This window comes from Rhamphochromis sp. 'chilingali' (assembly GCF_963969265.1).
Source record: "Rhamphochromis sp. 'chilingali' genome assembly, chromosome: 7".
NCBI lineage: Eukaryota > Metazoa > Chordata > Actinopteri > Cichliformes > Cichlidae > Rhamphochromis > Rhamphochromis sp. 'chilingali'.
The window spans coordinates 13,580,886-13,603,496 of NC_137934.1; the positions used below are offsets into that span (position 1 = coordinate 13,580,886).

Sequence of the window (22,611 nt, forward strand, 5' to 3'; positions counted from 1 at the left end):
CAACTTCAAAAACGTTTGAGGAAAATGTGGTAAACTGTTTGACTTGTTTACAATTTGTATCCGCCTTTCTCGTGTTTCTGCACAAGTTGTATTTTGTTAAAGCAGTGTGATTGTGTAACCAGTTAGTTTATCCTGCCAAGAAATGATATAATACTAAAATATCATTAAATACACACGTTGACATTAAAGTGTCAATAGAGAGCAAAAGAGGAGGAGGAGGAGGTCAAAGTAGATGAATGGGTCAAGCTGTTACAAAGGAGACTGCTGTAATCCCGCTCACACCTTAAACCTCCTCACACCTTAGTTACAAGGACGTCAGATCACATTTGGGTTTTACTGGAGGACAGCTTGAGGACACTAAGAACTTAACATAATCTGAACACGTGCTTTGAGTCTGTGTGCTTGTGATTGTGAAAAAAACATCCTCATCAGCACCATCAGTGATATTAGTTCTGGCCTTAAAAACTGCTGCAACTGGATACCAGCAGCTTTTTGCCCGTGTGTGCGCATTCATGTTAAAGGCTGTGTCTGTCATTTTTAAGCATGTGTGTTTGTCTGTGGCTGCGGGTCATCTCCGCTGAACAATTTGCCCAGTGAGGTGTGACCACAGGCATTGTGATGGTGGCCACACAGTGGACTACAGATGCAAAGAGTGAGAGAGATAGAAAAATACAGAGAGAGAGAGAGGGAGAGAGAGGGAGCGAGAGCAAGTGGGAGGGAGGGTGGGAGACTGGAACTCTGTTCCACACAGGCAAACCTACATAGGCTCAGAAACACGATCTCGCCTGCAGCACTCACACTCGAACACCGCTGGCTGTGGATCTTATTTCATACATCTGCGGGTAAGCACCTGACATGTTTTCACCGTCCTTTTCCTCCCTCTGTCTCTCTCTGTATGTGTATTTTAATCAGGTGGTCTTGACCAATAATAAGGTGTGTGTGGATATGACTCCTATAATGCAGGCAGTTGCATGCTGGTATACACACTCTAGCTGCAGTTTTACACACTGATACACACAAACATACTGGATTTCATCAAACATATATAAGATGAAGGGTTGTGGTTGATGCTGGTGTGCAGATTCTTACTAACATCTGGATTTCAAAGCTGAGTAATGGCTAAATATATGTGTATGTGTGTTCCTGTCAGTGAGGCGTCTGGATAAATCTGACATATAAAGATGTTGGCATCTGCAATTTTCACTCTTGTGATTTCGTTTAGCAGTTGTATCTATTTTCACTCACTTTGTTTTAGAAGGGTGTGCAAATGTATGTATGTGCGCTTTGGAGTTAGCAAACCAGCAAATGCTCTTGCAAGAATCGATTGGGGTTTTTTTTTTGAGTGTGTGTGTTTGTGTGTCAGACTGCCCATTTACATGTGAGAGCAACACGCTCCAAGAAGCCAAACAGCGTAATCCAGAAGGTGTTCAAATTCCTGGGATTAACAAGACGTCTTTGGCTTCAGCTGTCACCATGGCAAAGGCAGCCTGTGGAAAGCCTGTGTTTGAAAGCGTCCTCTATAATAAGCGGGTTCACTGCATTCATCAGCTCTAGAGCTAACACAAGCATTAACCCACTACAATGTCATTCTCAATCAAGAGATTGATGAGATCTATCTCAGGGCTGGTCAAACTGGGATTTTTTTTTTAAAGAGGTGGTATTTAGAATACATTAGAAAAATACATTAGAAAAATACATTAGAAAAATACATTAGAAAAAGAATGCCAGAACCAAAAGATAATGCCCTGGAGTGGAAGCCCTGCAGGTGAAAATAGCAAGGAATTAATCTTGTTTGTAAATACAGTGACTCAGGATGTTGTTTGGTTGTCAAGCCAACGGGACTCGGTTGGGAGTCCAGCTTATGATGCTGCCTATTTGGACACATGTGGATGGGTTTAGCTATTCTTAGACATGAGAACAGCTCTCATTATGGTCAATAATGTCCAGGCACTATTGACTGGTTGCACAATTCCATTTGTGCACATGTTGCTGCGAACACATTAGTTACAGTCTAGGACAACAGATGGAGAAATTATTTTTAAAATGATGACAAATGTGCAGCACGGTGGCACGGTGGTTAGCACTGTTGCCGCACAGCAAGAAGGTCCTGAGTTCAATTCCACCATCAGGCCGGGGTCTTTCTGTGTGGAGTTTGCATGTTCTCCCCGTGTTTGCGTGGGTTCTCTCCGGGTACTCCGGCTTCCTCCCACCGTCCAAAGACATGCAGCTTGTGGGGATAGGTTAATTGGATAATACAAATTGCCACTAGGTGTGAATGTGAGTGTGAATGGTTGTCTGTCCCTGTGTGTTAGCCCTGCGACAGACTGGCGACCTGTCCAGGGTGTACCCCGCCTTTCGCCCTATGACAGCTGGGATAGGCTCCAGAGCCCCCCGCGACCCTGAAAAGGATAAGCGGAAGTGAATGGAAATGGATGATGACAAATGAAGAAAGCTTCAAATTAAACAGGGGCAACTGTAGCTCAGGAGATTTGATGGTTTGATCCCTAACTCCTGTAGTCTGTATGTCCTTGAGGAAGATACTGAAGCTCACATAAGCGCTTGCTTATAGATTTATCACTTCTCTCCCTGTGTTGTTGCAAATACTGAATGATTGTTTATAATATTAGGTTTATCACAAGGAAATTTGTCTTACTTCCCGATCTAATAGAAATAATGCAGATTTAATGCTGCTTCCCACTGTGTCTGACTTCTTTGTCTCCTCCAACAACAGTTCCTCTGGTTGCCGGAGCCTAGAGGCAACTAGTCACAACACAGGTGTTTTGTCACTATTCTATAGGCTCTGTGCAATCAGAAAATAGCAATTTAAGGCAAAAGGGTTGTGCAGTTAACGACAGTTCTTTTAAAAATTGTCTGGGAATCTTAATAAAATTCTCGCTTGTGCTCTTTTGTAAACATGACTACAGTCAGCAGGTGGTTGACCTAGGCTACTGTGAAGACAGAAACTTTGCTTTGCCTAAAAGGTTACTATTTCCTGGCCACAGTTATTAGCCAATCACTGCTAATTTGAATAAAAACACTGTATGGCATCATGGCGACGTAACCACACACAAGATGTTGAAACGCTACTATGGAAGCAGAATTGCAAGTTGAGTTAACTGAGTGATTTCCTTTTTTTTTAGTTTGCAGTATTGTTATGGCATTTAATGCCACAGAATTCTTATTACACACCATGAGCAAAGACAATATAGTAGTTGTGAAAGATAATAAAGAATAAAGGAGGGTAAAGTATCTGAATATTTGCATATGAGGCTCTAAAGCACAATAACACAAATTTTTGATAGTCACACATTCAAATCATCTTGGTTGTTCAGTGCCTGCTTGATATGGAAAGCCTTCTAATTCCCAAGATTTAAAAAAAAATCCTTTCAAATTTAATACTTAAGTTTGCTCTTTAGATGGGAGATGGAGTTACATTTGAAAAACAGAGGGCCCAAAGGCACGTGGGAGGACGCACGTGCACTTGTATGCTATTGCACCTACACATAACCATGGAAATAATACTAGAGTGAAAACTAGGGCTTGTAAATATGTACACCCACACAGCAGACTCAGAAAACAACAACGATCACACACAACAGTAGCCATTTGCAGGGAGGTAAATTACTCCATTATCCTGGACTATGTCATTGATCCTCAGACCTTCCCGCGCTCATAGAGGGTTTGTTAAATAGTAATGACGCTGGCTGCAGTCAATTCATCTCTATTCGCGACTGCCCTCGCCATTTCAATCACTCTAGAAAGACCCAAGCCTCCACTTCAGTTACAAGGTTTATATTTCTTGTTTGATTAACTTAAACAAAATTTTGAGTGCACTGATAACAGAAGGGGTTGTCCTGCGATAGTTCCAATTAATTTAGAAACAGCATATGTTTCATGGAGAAACGTGCTGCACCACATTGAAAGCTGACTGCGTGTCAGGTAGCTAATGGTCCCAGAGAAAATATGAGGTATGTGCTTTCTTGTAAACACAGACACGCTGAGACTAAAATGAAAGCCAGGAGTCTGTTGACAGAGTTAATAAAAGAGGTTCTGGGCAGCAAACTAAAATGAGCATCAAGGAGACTGCCGCAGAGTTCGCTCTCTTGGACTAACAATGTCACAATCGAATGTCAACACGGTGTTGTTCTTCTCCTCGCCTGCCCTTGTCTCTTGTTCTCGGTCCATCTTTCTCTATCTCTGCTCCGTTGAGCACACTACAGTGCCAGGCTCCCCACCATCTTTGTCAGGAGCAGTGAGACAAAACGCCAGCAAAATAAGAGAAGGGACTTGCATATTCCCCACAGCCACTTTTTTATAGCTCCTTTCCACTTGCTCGACTGCCTGTCAAACAAGACAATGCCTACAGCAGGCGTGTATTTGATGTGGGGAAGAATGGTAACAGGAATGTTAAAGGCAGTGGCATTAAAGCTCAAGCTGAGTAGGATTTTGGAATAATTGGTGGTTTGTAGTAAGATTATAAGATTGTTTAAATTTGACTCTGACAATTTGTGGTTGAACATTACTTGTAGGCTGCTTTGTTTACATTTTAAAGCTTCAGTTTGGCTTCGGTTTTTATAAGGTCATGTGAGAACATGCACATGAAATGTGTCACCCGCAAAGAAATACTACATGACTGAAGTTACCCTCACCTGTAAACTGCTTTATGCTGTTAATTATCACCGCTCTCATCTTTTTTTCTTTTCTTTTTTTGGCTCTGACAAACCTATTTTCTCACCACAAACCAAATTTCCGATGAATGGAGCAGCCCATCTGCCTCATTGGTCCTTTAAACTTTAAGGCACTTTAAAACTTTGTTGGAAAGAAAATGTTTATTTTGAAATATAGTTAAAAATGAGGAAACACAGTTGCTAGAAACACACATTCAAACGCATGCAACCTTTGCTGTGTATCTCCTGGACATCCTCTGATATTATGACTTGAAAGGTAATTTTAAAATTTTTCGTATGTTAGATGCAAGAATAATCCTGATGTTGACGAATATGCATGAAAAATGTCTTAGTTGTTTAATCCAAGATCTAGCAAAGTATGCTTTGAATTGCTTAACTGCTTCCGGTGAATGGCCTGAAAAAACGATATCATAGTAAATATCATGATTATTCGAGAACTGTGCAATCGCTACGCTAAGGAAAGCGATCATTTTACACTCGACATGAGCCTACATGAGTTTCCCATTTACCACACTGCAGGATACTAAATGAAAGTGATACTGAAGTGAAATGTGAGAATGTTAACCAAAATAAATTATATATACTAACCCGCTGTGTAAATAATTGATGATTTATACATCAAATCAACAAAAGGGCAACTAGGGATGAAAGATAATTTGCCCCATGCTTCAACTAGATGTTTTTCCCTTTCTCTAAGCCTTTAAAAACTGCTGTCAGAATGTCTTGAAGAATTCAGGAGAGTGCAAGCGTGGGTGTGTGGATCTACTACAGAACAGTACATGTAGGCGAACAAGTTGTACTAACATGCAGAGTCAGATCCATATTCATCTACAATCGTATCACTCATATCACTGCATGCATGAAATGCGACTGTCTGCAGGTTGGCTGGGGCAAGCTCGAACACACAGCCATCTAAAAACATTCTCACCTCCTTGGAATTGGATTTTCCTGCTGTTCAGTCAAAATGCTAAAAGTGGGGAGTGTGTGGGAAGCTTCATGTTTGCCCCCCCCCCCCTTCCAGTTCTCAGTCTTCATATCTAAGCATCTGACTGTGTGCTCTGGCTGATTTCATTCCTTCAGGCAGGGAAGAGAAGGGTTGATGGCTGGACAAAGCCCTGCTTTCCTGATCAGTGGAAGTAATCCAGAGACATCGGGATAAGCAGTGGCTTATTGATCTAAATTGTATGCGTGCTAAAGAAAATGGCAACACTTGAGAGATCAAAGTTAACAGGCAATGCTTTGAAAAAAAAGAGGGATTTAAATAAACTTGTCATAGCGGAAAAGAAAAGCTGACAATGAAGAGGAAGTGTGACATGCCTGATTAAAAACAACGAGAGCACGGTAGAGAAGCTTGACTGTGATAGCAGTTTTCTGTGAATATTGATGCTTTTTTTTAAACTCCCACACAAAAAGACCTTTCTCCACTGCTTTAAAGAACAAATAAATCTGAGATTGAAAGAGAGCAAGACCAAAGCTGGGAGTTATTGAGGAGGGAGTTAAGTAAGGCTATGCATACAGGTTGTTGTTCTCACAGGGGAAATTCCTTGGGTGCTCCAGTCTTTTCACTGAGGCAACAGGCTAGTGACTTTGAACTATTCAATGCTCCACAAAAGAATAAGTGGTCTTTCTATTCTTCTCAGAGTCTAACCTCCCCCCAACCCAACTCTTATACATTATTTCTCAACCACTCCTTATAGAGGAGGATGTATATGAAAGGAAGTTCCTTCTCGAATTCATCAGTCCATGTAACAGCCCAACTGCTGCGACACAGTGAGCATGCGAGCAACAGCATGACATAAATACTGACCACGGCATCTGACAGAATACCGCTAATTGTGGGGTGTCCATAATACTTAAGCTCTTGTTGTGATTTGTGGCGGCTGACGTATTTTTTAAGCCTGCTAACTTCAGCAGTCGTTTGTAATGAGTGGCATCGTTTCTATACTTTTTTTTTTTCAAGAATTTGCTTTACAGTCTGGAAAAACAGATCAAAAGCAGGTCATGCTCTAAGAAAACTCAGCCTTTCAAAAAGTGAACACATGCAAATTCTATCAAGTTTTCATCAACTCAAATTTAGCCGCCAAAGAGTGGATGAAAAGTGTGTCACTGATGTCCTCTGTGTTCTTGTCTTCTAGGCCATATTTGCTGGCAAGCCAGCCGGACCCATCTCAGGGAGCAGGAGAATGGAGAACAACATGTGACGGATCTGCACACCACTTGTCGAAAGCATGCTTCGCCTCCACTGGACCTTGGCATTCTTCTTTTGGTATTTTTTGTTACTTCACAGAGAGGCTGCGGCTGACGAAGAGGCCCCCTGGGGATCGACGGCATCAAGTGAAAAGCCACCTGAAGATAAAGTCAGCTCGTATTGGTGGGCCCCGGCTCTGTCGAAGCTCCCTTCCCTTCCCAAACTGCAGTTCGGTATTCCCTTTTATGGGAGTTCAGATAGTAAAGAAGAGGTAGCTGCAGTGACCACACCTGCCAAAGGGCTGACAGAATCAAATGATCAAGCCCAAGAAGGCTCAGGATCTGGAGACGAAAGCATTTTTGAAGCATCTCAGTCACCCACCACTTTGACTCAGGGGCTCCTAACCAGCGTGACTAAGATAAGAAGCGAATCACCTCCCACAGGAACATCAGATTCTCCACACAGCAGCATAGTTCTGAGCGACAATGATACTCTTGTTTCCAACTCCTACTCTCCCACAAGCGTCTCTATCAGAAACACTCTGTTCACCAACAGTCCCACCAGCACTAACGCTCCTGAACAGAATGCAACACATACCCACCCACCATGGGACACAACATGGGTAGCTGAGCCCAGCGCGAATGCCACCGCACAACACCTTCAAGAGAAACACAGTGTTCCTCTGGCAAATGAAGATTTTTCTCCAGAGATCCCTTCAACAATAGCACCAGAAACCACAGTTCCCACTGCCTTGACATGGGCAGTAGCTCAAACCACGACAACAAACCCAGGACTCGTGGAGACCGCACTGACCATGGGACACAATCTGGGGCCGGCTGCTCACACTGCTACCCCAGAAACAATATTTAGCAGAGAACCACAAGATGCATCTGTTAGCATTACCCTCCAAGCTGGAGACTTCACTACATCAGAAGTCCACACAACTCAAAGCAGAACTGAGGCCTGGTCGTGGGCCATGGCAGAGGAGCCAGGGGTAATGTCTAGTGCCCCGGGGATCGATCATAAACCAGTCCTGGAATCCACAACAAGCACAACTCAGATCCAAAAGGTTAACTTACCAATTGGAGGTAAGCAAAGTTAAATCAATAGTAGCTGGATTGACTTGAAAGATGTGATCAATCATGTGTTGACAGGTCTTTAGTGTTCAATAAATGGCTGTCAAAAAGGCTGCAGACAGATTGGCTTGATCGATGACATGTTTGACATGGCAAGAAGTCAAAGGTCAGAAATTTGCATAAAACCCAGATCCAGATGAATCCTTGTAAACAGTCACTGAATACGAGATGGGAATCAGCATTAAAATTATTACACGATATTCAGCATTTGATAAATGGATTGCATCTAACTGCCAGCGTGATGATGGTTTTGAGACGTGAGAGTTGCTTAATAAGTAAAGCAATCAAAAACACGTTGAAACCATTGACAAAATGACACGTCTTCATTATATTTCCAAAGCATCAAGGGAGAAGAAATGATCAGAATGTGTTGAGTAAAGTGTTGTGGGTGGTTAAAATGAGATTTCAAGTGTTGTGTTGTTGTTTACTGGTTAAATCTATACCCGAAGTTAATTTCACATTGCACAATTGCTTCCAGTGAGTAATTTGGGCCACCCTACTAAAAGAAACTATCTCTTTAACCACCTATAATGTGTTTTCATCAGCAGATCAACTCCAACATTGTCTATGCTAAAACCAGAAAAGGGAGGTTATTTTGTCTAAATGTTGTGGGGGTTGCTGTGTGAGGAAGGGGGAAGAGGAGTTGCTCTCCTCGTGCGTATAAAGCGAAAGATGTTAATCTGAAATAGCTTCTGGTAGCCTTTATGTCGCAGGAGACCCTGACACGACACCGAGGCAATACTTTCTTATCCCTGGCCCATCCCCCAACCACTGGTGGCAGTCTGGGGTGTGAATACTTAACGAGCCCTCAGAGGGAGATCCTCCTCCAAGTACAGACACATTCATCATGTGGGGTCAAAGGTCGGCCCTGAAAATGATGAGTCGATTATTCTCAGCAGTTGTTTGGTGGATGGGTACACACAGCAGTGTCCTAGCTTGTGTAGGACACAACTATTTTCTGTTTCTGCAAATAGACCAGATATATGTTAATGTTGGAATTTACTTCAAATATAATTTTTAAGTTGTTTATAAAGTACAATTCGGCAAAAAACTTAATCGGGATGAAATTGTGTTACTTGATGTTCTTATAGATTCACTGTCCTAATGTCATTTTTTGGATTTAGTTAATTTAAATCACTAACTGCATACATTTTAAACTTAACTTTAGATACTCACCAATTACAAATATATTTAAATGCTGCGGTGTTTATACTTACCTATTAAAAAAACATCAGACTTGCCATTTGAGTAGTTTTCCTCCAGTTTTTGTATTTTGTGTGTTTATCACAAAATTGTAAATGTCTTCATTTGTAATTTTCTGCGCACTTTGGTTCTTCAAGCTCAAAAGCTCAAGATCAGCCTTTGACCTTGAAATGCATTTGTTTTGCCTTGTGCTGTTTACAGATTTGAGAATAGATTTTTGAGCTTCATCAAGATGCTTGCAGTTTATAGTGTTGTTATGTTGAAATCTTGAGATTACAGTTCTTCCATGAATGTTTTTTTCCACAACAGCAGTGTTGGAATGCAACCATTCCCAATCCCATATCACCCAGTCTGCTTTGGCTGACAGTTATTATGTTTTGTCTGCTGTGATCAGTATTGTCTGCACTTGTTTTTCAGCTGTGCGTGGTGTGGTGGGATACAGCACAGAAGGTGGGTGGGGAGGGCTGCTGTGTTCATGTATCAGTATTCTAAGCGCACGCTCAGCGAAACCACCGCCTCTCCTGTGGGACCATCCGCTCGCCGTCGCTGTTCATGGATGCTGAACATGCTTCTTGCCATTTAGTCTCCTCCCTCCTCTCTTGTGGCCATGTATATTCTCTCTGTACAGACGCAAACCCCTGTCACCTCGTTTCATGGATAAAAATGTCGGCTGTTGCTTTAAAGGTTGAAAATGCCCTGACGAGAAGCTGAGAAGCTTCTGATCATTCACAAAGAAACGTAAACCAGTAACATAAGACTAATTGATGTGCTAGTGGACTGGAGTCATGCAGTGTTTAAATTATTACACGTTACCAAAGGACACAAGTGGAGATTAATAGGACACTAACAGCATAGCAGCTCTGTGTTATCATACTTTATCCTGATGTGAGCATGCTATCTGTGTACTGTCATTTATTTGAAAGCTGCATGGGGTGAATTGTTTCAGGTGTTGGACACCTTCGCCACAAAAGGAAAAAAAACAGGGGGGGGGGGAGTTACATTGATCGAGGGAGCGTTGCCCTTGAGGAGGCTGTCAGGTGTAAAAATAAAACAGCAATGAAAACAGCCATAGCAAGGTCAATTATGAGAAGAGAAAGTGGGGGAAAGAGAACTGAGGGGTGAAAGTGTTGGTTTTCTCAAACCACTGCTGCTAATTTTCATCCAAAAATCTGTCTTTTACCCTGCTGTCTTTCCCTTCATCCCTGTTTCCATTACCGCACTAACAGTCATTGGTGAGTCTAGACCCTTAGCACACTCCATTAATACCTGCAAGGATATATTGTCTCTGTGATCCAAGCACTGTACCCAACTACTAAAGCGTGGCCAATGACAGAGTAATTGATTATGGAAATGGATACAGAGCATGTGACATGAATATCTGATGGCCTTTTATAGATTTTACATGGAAAATGGGCTTTAGTGCAAATAGAGAACACTGCTGGGGCTTACATATTATGCTAATCTTCTCAGGCTTTACCAGCCTGGTTTGTTTTTAGGATTTGACTCACAACTCTTAGGCTGAATAAACTCCATGAAAAGAACTGGCTGAGGAACACATATTAAGCAATGGGGGTGATTTATTACTCTAGCCCAGACTGATTTTAAAGTAAGAGATGCTCTGGGTTCCTGTGTAGCTGCCTTAAAGATGAACCAAATTAGCAACAACGTGATGCAATTTTGTGCAAGTAAGTCACATTAGAAGCAAAATTCAAGATGAGAAACTTTATTGCGCCACTGTTATGAAACTAATTATTAGTACATTTCTTACAAACCATTGCATTCATTCGTTTCATCAAGTCACACAAGGCTTTTATAGCTAAGGAGAGAGTAATGGAGTGCAACATCATCTCCTGTTTATCATTTCTGGTAGCTAAAGATAAAGGGAAGCTCCATCATCACTATACACTGTGTTACTGTGGTACACTTAGACTCGCCACGGCCGCTAATTATGTTTATTTTTATTTTGGGTGGCCATAAATGAATTGAATTATATGAAGCTATAGCCTGTGGTGAGGAAGGCACTGAGACATTCCTTTTCTGCTGTGACTGAAAAGCAACTGAATGAGACTTTAAGGTCACGGAGACCAAAGAAAATTATGGATGTACTAATTAGGTAGAGGCATACATGATAAGTCAGCAGAGGTGTGGAAAGTTGAGCTGTTCAATAAGAAAAGTGGAAAGTTAGCACATCCACAGTTAGCTCATACATCCCTGTCAACTGTCTACTGTTTTATTTTGCAATTTCAGCAGTCGCTTTAAAAAGCTGGTCATCAGTTTGTGATGAGCTACAGATATGAGTGAACTCTCTCGTCACTCTCTCTTCCTCGTTTTTAGCAGATCTTGTTTGACATTGTTATTTACTCGCTGCCTGCACTGCAGATCTGTAGTGATTTAGATGTGGCGTACACACACATAGTATTAGCTCCCTAAAAAATCAAAATTATGAGTTGAACTTAACTGTGAATATTTTTACAACAATCAGAATAATAACAAAATTGCAGTGAGAATATATTGCTTACATTTCTGGCAACACAAAGTAATTGCCCGCTAAACCTAATAACTGGTTGCATCACCTTTGGCAGAAAAAAACTGCAATCAAGCATTTGTGACAACTGGCAATGACTCTTTCACATCGCTGTGGAGGAATTTTGGAACCACTCGTCTCTGCAGAATTGTTTTAATTCAGCCACATTGGAAGGTTGTTGAACCTCATGCCAAATCACCTCAGTCGGATATCAGCCTGGACTTTGAGTAAGCCACTCCAAAACCTTTATTTTGTTTATATGAGGCATTCAGAGGTGGACTTGTTAGTGTGTAGGAAAATGAGGAAAAGTGAGGCCTGCAGTTCTTTAGATGTTTGTGACCTCCTAGATGAGTCACTGATGCAGTCCCTGAGCCTGGTTGTGCCTGGTTTCTTCCTGTTAAAAGACAGTTTTTCCTTTCCACTGTCGCCAAAGTACTTGCTCATAGGGGTTCATCTAATTGATGGAGTTTTCTCTGTTTTCTCTGGATCACTGCAGTGTCTTCACCTTAAAATCTAAAGCATCTTGAGGAAACTGTTGCAATGATTTTGCACCATATAAATAAAACTTAACTGAATTGATTTGCTGTCCCTTGCCTGGCTTCCACAAACAGAGCTAGACCAGAGAAAAAGCCCAGGACATACACAGAGTTTTATACTATTATTTTAAAACCTCATAATGTTAAACATTAACAAGCATAGCAAGCGTATGTAATGAAATAAAAAGGTAATGTGTAACATGTCCTCATCAAATACAATATTTTTTCCTACTAATCATTTGTTCAGATAGACCGCAATATAATAACATAAGCAAAGAAGACACTTAAAACTTAAAATACAAACTTGTAGTGTGAGATACTGCTGGGCGTACATGAGCTATATTGTCTCTCTTTTTTTTTTCTTACTCTTTTTGGCTGAACTGTAGCTCTCGCTGTGTGAAACCGATTTATTGTAGGACTTTTTAAACTAACAGATGACTCGGGTACTATCTGCTTGACCTAGATTAGTCTCTAAGATAGAAGGCATTGCCTTGTAGCTGTTCTGATTTTTTTCACAACTCATTATCTTCCACTTTATTTGGTATTTATTTTTTCATTAATATTAATTCTGAACTTATAGCCTAAAACTGTACCTGGTATCCCTGGCTTCATTACATAGTCAGCTCATCCGGTTTTCCCAACAGGTTTATTCAGCGCTCTAAATCTTTTCTTCTGTCTTTGTGACTGTTGTAACACACAATTCCTGCGTGGGTGGCTAACTATGAAAATATTTTGTGATTCAACCATACTGAGCTAAAGGGTTGAATAATGCCATGTGTAGTAATAACTACACATGGCATTTTGTGTAGTTATTAACATTAGCACTCTCTCGCCGTCTTTCTTGCATCATTTTTCCTCTTTGTCTCCTTTATGGAACGCAGCAGCTCTAGACACAGTCTGGATTTGCAGTGGACCAGGATGTACACACCCATGCACATACACATAAGGATGTCAATGTAATTAGACCACACAGGCCTATTCCACTGTGCTATGCTATGGATGACTGAATACAACTAAGTGGGTGATAGGCCGATCCCTGACAGAACTGGGTTAAGAAATATAGTTCTTCCATTTGCTACAGTGTTAAACCTCAGATGTGCTTTGAGCAGAGAACAGAGAGGGTTAAGTTTTCTTTTGGGTATGCTAATCTCTTTAACTCAGACTACTTTAAAGATGCCAGTGCTATTTAAAATGCTATTTTAATTAAATTGATCACTTTGAGATCTCGCCTAGGTTAAACTGCACGTGTCTCCCCAGATCTGCCAGGCAAAGAGGATAAGGAGGATGAGAAAGGTGTGGTTCAGTCGACTGCAGACAATGATGGTGACATAAGTTTGGCAGGCATTTCCACGCCGTCCAATGAGCTGCAACAACAGACAGGTGAGCAAACACATCCCTCGAGATGTAAACAAACACTGTCTTCCTTCAAAAATCGAATCCATTTTAGAAGCATGTGTTTGCACTGTCATACTGTTAGGAGGACAAGCAAAAGTCTGCATGCTGTTACTTTCAGAAGCCATCCTCTAAATGTTTGCGTATGTGTAAATCTGTCAGAAGACTGGGAGAAACAATTACCTGCATCCATTGCCTGAGGCTACTAATTGCTTCCAATGGGAGGGGGGGAAAGTGCTCATCCAACAGATAGGGAGCAATGCCCAACCACTGAACAGACTTCTAGGTACTACTTCTAAAATACACAATTATTGATCCAATGATAACAGTTTCTATTACAAAAATAAAACACACAGTAGTGCAAATCTTGCTGGCCAATGATTATCATCATTAGTCATCTTTTTGCATTATAACAAAGCAATATCCACTTTTGAATTAAATAAAGAGAATGAAAAAAATAGAAATAAATGCATTAATTCTACTTGGTCGATGTGGATTTTTTTTTTATGCTACAGTTGTCTGGAACCATGCTGTCAACAGTTTTTTAAAAAAGTAATTTAGAAGCATTTGCATCTACTTCAAACATTTCCACATGTCACTGGTTTTTATTAATAGCACGAATCTTTACAGCTCAAACAGGCAAAGTCTGATGGAAGCATTTTGGCAAGCGAGTACACATAGAATAGTACTCACTAGGAAATCCAACATTGTAGGTCACTGTGGTGCTAATAAATAATAATAATAGCAGCAATAACAATAAGAATGCCTAGGCTATACAAAGAACACGCTACAACTGGATCAAACCTCTTTTCATCGCCTCACTTCACATTAAAAAGAAAAAAATCAGATCAATTGTAAGAATGTGTTACAGTATAAATGTGAAATTCACATATTAGTCTAATTATTTGTGAATCATATACAGCTGATTTCTGATCAGATATCTGTTGAAGAGATTCACTTTCAGCCCACTTCACAGAAGCAGCTGTAACCCACATTACCTCACCCAGAATAGCCAATACTGTCAAGTGGTTTTCAAAAATAGACTTCAAATGTGCCACCTGCTGAATATGGCTCGCAAGTAAGTAAATGAAACAATAATATTACTAGTGTGCGTATCTGTTATTTAATAGTGTTCTCCCTAAAGCAAAACAAAAAAAAACAAGGAAGAAAAATAAAATAAAATAAATGTGCTGATGAGAATGTCTGCTCCGCATAAAGTTATCGTAAAATCAGGCCCGCTGCATTGTGTAGAACTGTTTAAGTGAGAGATAAAACCTCAGTCGTACAGGTCCCAGCACAACTGGCCCCTCCTTAGTATGCATCGGATTTCTCCATGAGCTCCCACGAAATTACTTTTTCTGAAGTGAGCCAAATTGAAGATGAAGGCGATCAGAAGAAAACTACATGGTTCCCTTAGTTTAGTGATACAGAATCAACATGCTGTGAGTTAAAGATGGGCGTGGGGTAGCTGGAGTCCACGTATCATCAGAAGAACCCTTCTACTTCATTATCTTAGCTGGTAGACATGTGAGGCACCTCAGGTGAGACCTTTGAAAAAATATTGCCGTAAACAGTTTATTTTGGGACACCACGAAACAAACGATAGCGTAAAATGAAACAATAGACGTTTTTATATCGTCATCTGATATATATCGTTATATCGAACAGCCCTAGCTACGGGAATGCCAGTTGGTGGATTGGTCGACTCCTGAATGAAATGCTACTAGTCTAAAAAGTAGAAATCTTCTAAACATTTGTGACTTTCCCCTACTTTTTTCCCAAGCCCCACCTAGAAGTTCACATCTGTGGATTTGGAACTCGACTGGATGATTTAAATACTTATGTTGCATAAAATCCTGAGTGTAAACCTCCCTCACTAGAGTTCTGGTTAGAGAATGGCAAATAAATCGGAAATCTCTTCTCCCTTGCGGCACTGTCTTGTGACAACCATAAGTAACCTGCACTGTTGCCAATTAACTATAACGACAAGCAGCTTGCTGCTGTCACATTTTCGAAATCTGTTGTTGCTACTGCAATGAAGGCAAATAATTATTGTTACATAAGCTGTCACATAAACGGGAGAAGATGCGAAAATTATCCATTCATTCAGATTCGATGCCTTGTCTTTGTGCGGAGGTTTTGTCAGAGCTCCAGAGGTGACACAGCTTTATTACTGAACGTTGCCATGCTAACACAAAAATGCTGAACATTGTGAAGTATGGGAGCACTGCCACTGTAAGCATTTTACAGTAGTGTGCTACCATTAACGGCGAGCTCAAAGCACCATCGTATGTCTCACAGAGCTGCTCATTTTACATCTGTGATCCCAACAAGCAGAACAATTCTCAAGTAATTAAAAGATTATACTTTGTTTTTTAATAGTTCTAACCCCTCAGAGTCCACAAAAGACCTCTTGAAGTCTTTCTGTGTAAAAGGTTCCCAGCATAAGAGGCGAGAGTGTGTCAGAGGCAAGAGTGAGCAGCCGCCGGCACATACCAAACCTTCCTGAGGCCGCTCAGTCGGCCAGCAGCTCAGATGGGACTCTTATTGACATGAGGAAACAAAACAGGGCGATCATTCAATACCCATCACGTTTTCCACTCGGCCTGCCTCAGTGGAATCCAAGTCATTGCCCTGGAAAGCAGACAAGTGGGCACACAGGTCATTGACATAATGCATATACTAAAACACACCTACTTTATCAGTGGCTGCCACATTCAGAATGTCTGCAGCCATGGGTTTGTTTAATACTCGAACCACATTTCCCACACAGCGACTGTGTTCTGTGATAAGATGACATAGTTGGAGTCAGTGCGAGTACATAGACTGTTTCTATGCTGCTAGTGCGATAACTTTTACAAGATTAAACATAATTTTATCTTATTTTTATTTGATAATAATGAGTGTGTAAGATTTGTTTGCTTGTTTTTTGCATTTTGCACTGATGCAACATGGAATTTGAATTAACCAGTTAACCAATTATCATTTCACTACACTGGAGAAAGGGTTACTGCTGACCTTGATTAATCTTTAGATATTTATTTATGCTTGCTGCATTGCACCAGTGCTTGTCAGCCCACCACATTTGTCCGGACTTGAATATCGTGTTACAGACATTACACATTCCCAGACAATGACTTCTAATGACACTAGTGAGCGCTGACTTTTCCTATAATGGCATCATGAGGTTGACTTTTGCAGCACTGAGTGCTGCACAACTAATATTGCATGTCTTTAGCATTCCCGTTTTGTCAGACTAGCAGTCCAAAAGTCAAGGGTACTGTAAATATAATGAGACAAAACAGGGACTGTTATGAAAGTAATAAATGTTTGACCACTTCGTGTTATATGTCAAAAAGGTGGTTTTATTTCTGTCCTTTTTCTAGGCAGATAATCAAGATTTCCTTGGAGCGCTTTCAAATTTAAAGCATGTCGCTGTTCCACACCCATCGGGGCTTGTGTTTATAATTCAGCCATTCTGAATTATGGCAAATTAAATGTCAGCATGGAACAGGATGTTTAGTTCTATTTTGCTTAGCAGACTTAATGGTTGCACAGCTTGTACTTAGCAGAGCAGAATGTGGTGTGAAAGTGCTGACTGCAGACTTGCACATCTAAATCTCTTTCCTGCTCTTAATAATCCAGCATCATCATGAGAGAGAGAGAGGGAGAGAGAGAGATGTGTAACAGAGCCACGTTGAATGCATCTTGCTATTAAAGCTTCATTAAGACTTAAGTGAAAAAAACAAAACAAAACAAAGCCACTCACAAAAATCGATCCTTGCGTTTCCGCTCGCTGCTCTGGATCAGCTCAGGGTGTGAAATAAAACTGCTGCATCACATTTAGAGATGCAGAAGTGAGCCTGCGGTGGGCTCGTATTTCCTCAGGCTCAATGTTTTCATCAGTACCTGGGGCTGTGACTCAGCACTGAGGTCAGGAGATAAATGTGAATAATGACAAAACAAACACAGGCAAACAGCAGAGAGGTGCTTTTGCTAAAGCGCTTGTGAAAGTCCTTTTCTGCTCATAGGGATCTGATGATGGCTTTGTTCACAAGTAGCTTACAAATCCATGTAAATGCAAGGATTCACACCCCAAAATGAACGCATATACAGACACAGGTTTTATGGAAAGCACAAAATAAAGGAGTTTTCACGTTGGAGCAAAAAAAAAAACCCAAAAACTGCTATTTCCATCTGGAGCTGCTGACATATTAAACGTAATAGAAACTGCAGCTGCCATACATTGAATCTATATACTTGGAAAAACACCAGGAAAAGCACAAAAATAAAGCATGGGAAGAGACTTGTAAAACTCAGGGCTGTCAAAGAGAAAAGTGGATTTGGTAAAGAAAACTGTCCCTGTTCAGAAATAACAAGCCCACCTATGGGAGTTTCCCTGTTTGCAGGCGGGAGTCGAAGGAAAATCAAAAACAAAAGAATGAATTAGGTGACCAGGACAGGGTGGGATGGGAAACGCAAGAATATAACCCATAAAAGACATGTGAGAAAGAGTTCAGAAAACCACATGAATTCCGCTTTTATTTTTACTCAGGAAACAAATTAGACATCTTCGGCCTATAGGCAAAGATTTGGGGGGGTTGCGGTTCTGAAGTCTACACATTCATGTTCTTAAACAGGCATTTAACATTACCACCGGATATAATGGATTCTCCAGTTAACGCTAGATGGGTTTCAATTACTGTTGCAGACAAAAGTAGTGGGAGTGCCTTTTATCTGCACTTGGGCAATATTTGAATCAATAAAAACATCACTTTCTGACACGTAAATGATTCCAAAATATATCTATGAGTGTGCACTACATTAAATCTGCATGCTGTGTGATTTAATAGGCTGTCAGTTTATCCTGCCCATTTGTCCCTGTCTCTGTGGTCTCTTTTAGCACCTGAATTTTTATGGTGGAGTTATTGTCTCTGATAAGCCTGCAGCAGAATGACTAATGATCCTGTGTGTGTGTGTGCAAATCCCTGATATGCAGTTAGAAGCTGTTTCTCTTCAGCTGCATTTGAATACATATTCTTTATAAGCTTCCATTGTTAGCATGGGTCCTTCTTTTTTTGTTGTTGTTTTGCTTTTTTTCATGGTGAACGCAGTATCGGTTGTGCTTTATGAAAAAGAACAAGCACCAGTTTGTGGAGCTCAGTGATGCAGAGACTAGAAGGCTGAAAAAATGTTTGTCTGATTGCCCATCTGTGAGGCATTATGCTGTGTGAAGTGCCTTATGTACATCCTTTTCGAGTAATTGAAGTGCATAAACATGTACAGGGTAGATGAGCTTTGCAGACGTCTCTGCAAATTTTGTACAAACACACATATGCATGGCTACTCCTTAATTTACAAAGCCAAGCCACTTCCTTTGCAGTGCTAAAACATGTCTAACAAAATCACAATTAACTATAGCTGCATGGAAACTCCAGATGGCTTACGTAACGCAAGAACTAGCTCTTGTGGTTCGGAGTGGGCTGATCTCACTCACACACACACACACTCAGCCACACATGCAAATCAAATCAAATCAAATCACTTTTTATTGTCACATCACATGTGCAGGCACACTGGCACAGCACATGCGAGTGAAATTCTTGTGTGCGAGCCCCACAAGCAACAGAGATGTGCAAACACAACAACACAAACGAGCAAAATACAAGAATGGCCAACCTGAAACTAATAAATATATGTACAATATATAATAGTGTATGCATTTCTGGATGTGTATACTAAATATTTTCCTACGTGTGTGTGTGTGTGTGTGTGTGTGTGTGTGTGTGTGTGTATACACATTTTTACAAATTAAATAGTAAAAAAATAAAATAATAATAATAATAATAAAATATATAAAATATACAGAGTTGAATATGTGCAAAACAAGTGGCATTTATATACAGTGTGGAGTGCATAATGTTGAAGTTCCAGTAGTGAAGCTGAGGTGTCTATGACGTGTTCAGCAGTCTGATGGCCTGATGGAAAAAGCTGTCTCTCAGTCTGCTGGTACGGGACCGGATGCTGCAGAACCTCCTTCCTGATGGAAGCAGTCTGAACAGTTTATGGCTGGGGTGACTGGAGTCCTTGATGATACCTTGATGCATACCTCTGCTTTTGGGCCTCGCTCGGTTTGAACAGCTTACAAGATTTTACACAGGATTAGCACATTAGGAGAACGTTCCCCATCCTGGGCCCGAGCCCATTTGTGTTCTGACTCTGATAGTTTTACTATTAAATGCTTCTGTGTATTCTCATTAGAACTCCATTAGTGCATTTTCAAGTGATATAAAAGTGTCCGTACATGTTTACAGCTACTGTCAATTCAAAGTTTATGCATTTTCTTTTTCTCTGTTTTTATGAAAACTCATTCAGTTATTAATGTTCCAGAATCATCTCTACTTTTTTCTTTTTATAGACCTTCCCCGTGAAACTCCCCATATACTTCTGTATACTGAAGACTGGATGTCCACCTCAACCAACGTCGCTAAAGAAGGCTGTAATCGCTCCACCACCACGTGGGATTCCACAACCTACATGGACATTAAGCCCACAGAAAACACCACTGTCATCAACCAGTCAAGTAGCCCCTTTCTGATCCCAGCTCCACCGATGTTGGTGCCCTTGTACACGGACTGGAACAGCGCTATGGCCACGTGGGGCCTGGCCTGGGAGGCCCACATTTACGGCGCTGGTTGCGTCTTTGCGATGCTGACGATTGCCTCAGCACTGAATCTGCTCTGCTTACCACTGCGATGCCCAACTGGTTGTGGCTACTTTGCTCTGGTTAGCCTGTTCCTATTAGCTGCTGGTTGTACCAGGTCCTTCTCACTCCTGTATGATGCCTATGGCCACGAGGACCGCCTACCCTCCACAGAGGCCTCACTGATGCTCTACGAAGCACCGTTTCCCTGCCTCACTGCAGCTTTTGGTCTGGTTTTCCTTCTCCTGTCCATGCGCTCACGGATGCAGCTTTCCTACTCGGCCTTTCAGAGACCCTGTTTCCTGGCCTGCCTGGTTGTCCTGCATTTTGCAGCTGCGTTCGGTCCAGTTACATTTCTGAAGTTCTACCAGCAAAAGCCTCCTCTGTGCCTCTTTCTGTCACTCATCTCCCGGGGAACCTTTGTGGCACTGGCAACTTTTCTATCAGCTGCCTATTTTGTGTTCTATATCTACGTGCGGGCAGACTCGAAGCACATCTATCACCTGAATAACACATCTCCAACGCCTGCTGAGCGCTACAACCGCTGCCCTTTTGCTGAAAGCAGGGAGTGGGATCGTGCTGCTGCAACGGTGTGTCTTTCAGCATTGTTTTCATTGGCGTGTGCAGGACTTCAGTTATACGCAATGCTCAATGCAATGGGTGTTGTGGGTGGAGCGGAGGTCTTCCATCCTTGGCCGTGGTGGGCGTTCCAGTTTAGCTGCAGACTCTGTGAGCTCGGGGTTTGTCTCACCTTAGCCTTAGTGGTTGCACAGCCAGTTTATTGTTCTGACCACCTTCCAGCTGCTGGAAGTTGTTGGACCGAACTGTTGGCATCCAAGTCACCCATCCTGCCTGGGAGCTACCAATGGACCCTGAGTCAGCAAGAGAAGCTAGCTATTGTGGACACTATTGGACTTGGAGAGACTGAGAGTCTCCCGCTTTACACTCTGGTGGATGAAAGACTTGGCAGCAGTCTGAATGGCCTGGACCTCCTCTACCACAGTAACCGGGCTTTGGCTTACCGAGACCTGGACATGGATTTACAGAGTTCAGAAAAACCTGAAGATACAGGTGGCAGAGAGCCTTCAGGTGCATCTTCATTCACCAGTGACTCCACCGCAGACCTACGTCCACCTTCACCCATCAACCTACGTCGCAGCATAGATGAGGCGCTCTTCAGTGAAGCCTTGTTTCCCATGAGCCTCTTCAGCCCTGCTAGGCCTTTTCAGTGCAGTGACCAATCAGTAAACAAGCACTGGACACTTCCCAGCAACGGACTCTGTGATCCCGTCTCTGCCGACGCTGGCCTTTATCGGACCTCCTCCTGCATGGAGATAGCCTCTCAACCCCAGCCACCCGAATCTGAGGGTAATGGTGTTGAAGGTGCTCCGCCATCTCCCTCCCTGAGCTCTTCTTCCAGCTGTTCATCACCTGAACGATGGAGGGGAAGCTCTTCCTCCTCTTCCCTCTACCGAGCCTCTCTTGGAAGCTCGCTGGTCCTCTGCGCAAGCCCAGAGAGACATGCACGACAGCTTCTCCAACAAGGCCGCACGGGTAACGTGGCATCCTCTGGCCACCAGGGCCATGCAGACCTGCAGAGGCACTATCACACATTGGGAGCAGCCTCACAAGAGAGCCTGGATCTAGACACGTCGACAGAGGCAGACCGATCTGTCCAGGAGGAATTCATCAGTGTTTGCAGACAAATCGATGCTTTGAGCATCTGCAGTGAGACTATTGATTTATGAAGTAGTCTGGTCAAATGAGGGTTATACTGAGGACTTTAGGGTGACTACTATGTGCAGCAAGCTGACTGTCCAGGAATTTTACAAATTGATAGTGCATGGTTAGCGGTGTATACACTATGGAAGAGCTACAGCTGCCAAAATATAGTTTTTGAAAGGCTTTGTTATGTGGTAAAAAGATAAAAGGGTCTAAGTGCCAAGAATGTCAAAAGCCAAATGGTAATTTGTAACTTTTACATGTTTGATAAAAGCAAGTGACATTTGATACAGTCGTTTAGTGAGTGGTGATCTAACAAGAACTGATTTGTACAAATAATTTTATCGCATTCCAACATTCCAATAGATAGTACTGTGAGTGAAGTAAGCACTTATTAAATACTACTGAAGTCAGACTCCTTCTAGTTCTACAAAATCATCAATTAGTCAAGTATTTCAAGCTTAAAAAACAAAAACATACCACTAAGCTACGCATTTGCAGTTATGATGCAGCAGTGCC

At 41.7% G+C, this 22,611-nt stretch overlaps 1 protein-coding gene across 1 annotated transcript; it reads left to right on the forward strand.

The window, feature by feature from the left end:
- The first annotated feature begins 740 nt into the window (after positions 1-740).
- Positions 741-22,571, forward strand: prrt4b (proline rich transmembrane protein 4b). The gene is made up of 4 exons (XM_080886354.1): positions 741-842; positions 6,824-7,964; positions 13,533-13,655; positions 20,086-22,571. The coding sequence occupies exons 2-4, from the start codon at positions 6,917-6,919 to the stop codon at positions 22,116-22,118; spliced, it is 3,204 nt and encodes a 1,067-aa protein (XP_080742480.1). The 5' UTR covers positions 741-842; positions 6,824-6,916; the 3' UTR covers positions 22,119-22,571.
- Positions 22,572-22,611: the final 40 nt, after the last annotated feature.